The sequence below is a fragment of the Penaeus monodon genome, chromosome 11 (assembly GCF_015228065.2).
Source record: "Penaeus monodon isolate SGIC_2016 chromosome 11, NSTDA_Pmon_1, whole genome shotgun sequence".
Taxonomy (NCBI): Eukaryota; Metazoa; Arthropoda; class Malacostraca; order Decapoda; family Penaeidae; genus Penaeus; species Penaeus monodon.
Genome location: NC_051396.1, coordinates 30,922,458 through 30,927,457, shown reverse-complemented (window position 1 = coordinate 30,927,457; position 5,000 = coordinate 30,922,458). Strand labels below are relative to the sequence as shown.

The following is a 5,000-nucleotide window of genomic DNA, read 5'->3' as shown; positions in this document are numbered from 1 at the left end:
CCAACCCCCACAAAGGGAGACAAAGAATCCTGCACATATTCACAGCAGGGAAGAGCATGTGACCAACATGTGGGAGTGCTCAATGCAGAGTCTCTCCTATGGTCTAAGCTGTTGCTTATATGTGGTGAATTCTTTGCTGTCAAGGGAGGGTTACCCCCCCATGGCAGGCAGCAGCCTCCATGGGGGGGTAACAAAGGGCTGTGCCCCCTGCTTCTAACTATATATTGGCCAATTTACTGTATTTTATTCATATATTATTTTGCAGTTTCCCTGCTACCACTCATGCCATCCCTTACTATCAGGGCCAAGATTGATGGTATTGGGGAGGTTTCTGTGGCATAATTTCTATATATTTGGGAAGTAGAGAGAGAGAGGAATCCATCAATACCACTTTCATTGCAATCAGTAATGCAAAGGTATTCTGAATATTTACCATGATAAATATGCCATGAAAAGGAAAAAGTTCTTTTATCATTTTTCTATTATGTAGTGAACTCTTTTGACAATATTGAGACTTGATAAACAAACTTTAGATTTAAAGTAAAAATGAAGTATTTGTATGTTTTTGTATGAAAATCTGTCAGCTCCCCTTTATTTTAATCATTACTCTAGTCCATATATCCTAAGGTATAGTGCAATGCTTTCTCTGCAGCTTTACAACATTATTGTATGATTAATTCCTCTATAAGGACTTTACTAAACAGGATTGTCATTTGCCTCAAATATACTATTTCAACTTCAAATAATTCTTTTCAGATCTTTTGCCTCTCTCCTCTCCTCTCCTCTCCTCTCCTCCTCTCTCTCTCCTCCCCTCTCTCCTCTCCCCCCTTTCCCCTCTCCTCTCTCTCTCTCCCCTCTCTCTCTATCTCTCTCTCCTGTCTCTCTCTCCTCTCTCTCTCTCCTCTCCTCTCTCTCTCTCTCTATCTCTCCTCTCCTCTCCTCTCCTCTCCTCTCCTCTCCTATCTCTCTCCCTCCCCCCCTCCCTCCCTCCCTCCCTCCCTCCCTCCCTCCCTCCCTCCCTCTCTCTCTCCCCTCTCTTCCCCTTCTCTCTCTCTCTCTCTCCCCTCTCTCCGCTCCTCTCTCTCTCTCTCTCCTCCTCTCCCTCTCTTCTCTTTTCTCTCTTTTCTTTCCCCTCTCTCTCTTTCTCTCTCTTTCTCTGTGTGGTGTAGCGATAGTGATCTCGTCTAGCAATCTTACTGACCTGCATTCAAATCCCTCGCTGCCAATGGATGGTAACCATGGCCATTCCTTGCACACAGGGGTTATTTTAAAGCAAAATGAAACAGACAGTCTGTCACACCAAGAATATCCATTGTAACAAATGGAATCAAACCAAACCTTTAGCCTTAACCCCCCCCCCCTCCTCTCTCTCTCCTCATCTCTCTCTCCTCTCTCTCTCTCTCTCTCTCTCTCTCTCTCTCTCCTCTCTCCTCTCTCTCTCTCTCTCTCTCTTCCTCTCTCTCCTCCCCTCTCTCTTTCTCTTTCTCTCTCTTTCTTCTCTCTTCTCTCTCTTTCTCTCTCTCTCTCTCTTTCTTTCTCTCTCTCTCTTTCTTTCTCTCTCTCCTCTTTCTTTCTCTCTTCTCTCTCCTCTCTCTCCCTCTCTTCTTCTCCCCTTCTCTCTCTCTCTCTCCCCCTCCTCTCTCTCCTCTCTCTCTCTCTCTCTCCTCTTTTCTCTCTCTTCTCTTTCTCTCTCTGCTCTCCTCTCTCTCCTCTCCTCTCCCCTCCTCTCCTCTCTCCCTCCTCTCCTCTCTCCTCTCCCTCCCCTCCTCTCCCTCTCCTCCCTCTCTCTCCCCTCTCTCTCTCTCTCTCTCTCTCTCTCTCTCTCTCTCTCTCTCTCTCTCTCTCTCTTCTTTCATTCTTTCTTTCTTTTGCTTTTTATTTGCCCCACTTTTCCAGATACTAGAGAAATAAATTGTAGCTGTATTTTTTGTATTTAATTATTGTTTCATTTCGTAATATACTTGAAACAACAGCAGTTATTATGTTACAATAGCATTTGTGAAAAAGCTTAATAAAAGTTCCAGTCAGCATAATATTTACAAGAGAAAAGATCTAGGCTCCACCATGTAGTAGCCCAAAGCCATTCATTGTTGAGGACATGTAGGTCAGGATAGAATGGGGTAAGTAGGGTAAGGTTAACCAGAGCGGCTGGGTGTAAGGGGAGTAGACACCATTGGCTAGGGAAATTATGATAAGGCACTTCAAGTGGAAATTTGGTGTGTGGTGTTTTTTTCTTTTTTTCCTGTTTTTTCCCCTTTTTTCTGTCTTTCTTAATTCTCATTCTCATTCTCATTCTCATTCTCATTCTTCTTCTTCTTCTTCTTCTTCTTCTTCAACATGAATTTGATTTATAGAGGAATGAATAAGTAATTCATGAACTGCAGGGGTAAGGTCATCTTAGCATCATTCATATCATAAACCACCACATTTTCAGCTCCAAAGACCAAGAGTTGACAAATATATATCATGAAAAATTCCTCAGTCCTACTTTATGTCCTAATGAATTTTATTCATAGAAACCAAACACCACTGTTCGCCTGTTTGACCGTGGGGAGTACTACACAGTCCACGGCCAAGATGCAGTGCTGGCAGCAAGGGAGCTATTCCGCACTAATTCTGTCATCAAGCACCTGGGTGGAGGTATGTTTTCAAAAAGCAGTACTGGAGCCATATGCCTTAAAATTGGCCAAAGGCACTGAGTGAAAGTTTGAGAGATTAGCATTTTGGTATCTTAGAACTGAACATCTTCCCCTAAGAATGCTGATTCTCTTGGTTAGATTATAGAATGCAGCTATAAACCATCTAAGTTACCTACCCAAAATTATCACATTTAAAAAGATCATTATTAATTTTTGGTCTTTCTCTCTTTCTTTTTATAGGAAGTAACAAATTAGAGTCGGTTGTTTTAAGTCGCCTGAATTTTGAATCTTTTGTTCGTGATCTCCTCCTGTTGAAGCATTATAGAGTGGAACTCTATAAGCAGAAGTCCTCAAGCAAGAATGACTGGGAAGCTGAATATAAGGTTGGTTCTTTCATGTTTATTATGGCAAGAAAACCCTTGTATACCTCTCTGGTAAGTTATTATCAGAAAGGCCTTACTTGGTACTGTACCACAGTCAGATTGGACCTATGATTGACTCTTCCATCACAAATCACAGCAAGCTTTCAATGGATTTGGACAGAGTCAGTGTAATTTTGAAAAAGCCAACCTTTGTTGAAAGCCTCAAGTGTCTTTTAAATATTTACCATCATTTCCTTGTGCAATTAAGTAACTGATTTAATCAGATAAAAATACTGATATAGAAAGCTTTATAGGAAGTTCAGTTGACAGATTTGGATGATTTTGCATTGTCTTCTTATGTTGTCACTATTATTTTTAAATTATTATGAATAGTTGTTATTATTATTATCATTCCATTATTATTTTTTGTTATTGTTTTTATATGATCATAACCTTTATTTTCTTATGTATTGTCATAATACATTATTTGCAATTCCAGGCATCTCCAGGAAATCTTTCACAGTTTGAGGAGATTCTGTTTGGTGCAAATAATGAACTCACAGTCACAACAGGTGTCATTGGAGTCAAATTAGCAAGTGAAGGTGGCCATAGGGTGTGTAAGAGATTAAATTTTTTATACATTTATTGTCAAAGTTTATTAAATTTTTCCTTTATAACTGGTGATGTTTGCTGTATCTTTAAATTGATTATTTTTTAAATGAAATAAAATGTATTAGTATAAATGGGGCTTAAAAACGTTCTTACAAGCAGAGTGTACATATCTTGTTTTAATCTGTTGAAGGTTGTGGGTGTTGGTTACATTGATGCCAATGGACGCCAGATGAGTGTTGCAGAGTTCAATGATAATGATACATTCAGCAACCTGGAAGCCCTTGTGGTTCAGCTTAGCCCAAGAGAATGTCTTATCCCCTCTGGTGATCTGGGACCTGATGGAGCCAAACTAAAACAGGTCTGTTGAAACACAGATTTTTAGAGTTGTTCTCTGCATTTGTTCATTCTGTGAAATCACTTTGTTATTACAAAATACATAGTTCTAACTCAGAGCCACCTTGATGGTAGGATAATAATTGCAAATCATTTGAATAGAATGATCAAATTAATAATGTGCTTTCTTAGGAGGCAACACTATTTCATATATCTTCTGTTGCAGGTGTTATCTCGCAGCCAACTCCTTGTTTCTGAAAGAAAAAGAACAGAATTCACCAATAAGGATGCAAGTCAAGACCTTAGTCGGCTTCTGCGCACTAAGGGAGATGCATCTGCTGTTGCTGCAAGACCAGAAATGGACCGCACAAATGCCATATGTGCACTAGCAGCTGTCATAAAATATTTAGAGGTTTGTTAGTAAATGAGTAGTGTTAAATAGCTACATTTTAGTGAACACATATTGCACTAAATAATTAAGAAAAACAAATAACCTTTTCAACAGTATATTGTATTTCTTTCAGCTTCTGGGCGATGATAGTAACTTTGCCCAGTATACTCTTTCTATGTATGACCTCAGTCAGTACATGCGTCTTGACAGTGCAGCTGTTAGGGCATTGCATGTAGAGCCTATCAGTGGTAGTGTTGAGTCTTCTGGCGGTGTGTCTAAGACTCATACTCTCCTTGGGCTCTTAGACAAGTGCAGAACTCCACTTGGACATCGTTTACTGGCACAGTGGCTTAGACAGCCTTTAGTTGACATTAATAAAATTGGTATGTTCATAAGTTCTTGAACTAATCATTGATGAAATTATTAATATATTGAACTTATAAGCTACATAAAGATACAAAGATTGACATATATACAGAATGTGCTTGAATGGTTCTTTGCAGAAGAGAGATTAGATTTAGTGGAAGCCATGGTATGCACTGTAGAGATGCGTCACAGTCTTGGTGAGGAACACTTGCGTCGTGTGCCTGACCTGAACCGCATGGCTCGCAAGCTAAGTCGAAAGGCAGCCACTTTACAAGACTGTTACAGGTCAGAATGTCA

At 39.9% G+C, this 5,000-nt stretch overlaps 1 protein-coding gene across 1 annotated transcript in view; it reads left to right on the top strand.

Annotated features, from left to right (window-relative positions):
* The window catches only part of LOC119578912 (DNA mismatch repair protein Msh2-like), a gene marked incomplete at its 3' end in the record, with an annotated part of 8,663 nt that overhangs the window by 923 nt on the left and 2,740 nt on the right, over positions 1 to 5,000 (top strand). The window contains 7 exon segments of the mRNA XM_037926583.1: positions 2,517 to 2,640; positions 2,880 to 3,022; positions 3,501 to 3,614; positions 3,804 to 3,971; positions 4,173 to 4,358; positions 4,471 to 4,720; positions 4,841 to 4,988. Coding sequence (XP_037782511.1) covers positions 2,517 to 2,640; positions 2,880 to 3,022; positions 3,501 to 3,614; positions 3,804 to 3,971; positions 4,173 to 4,358; positions 4,471 to 4,720; positions 4,841 to 4,988 — 1,133 coding nt within the window.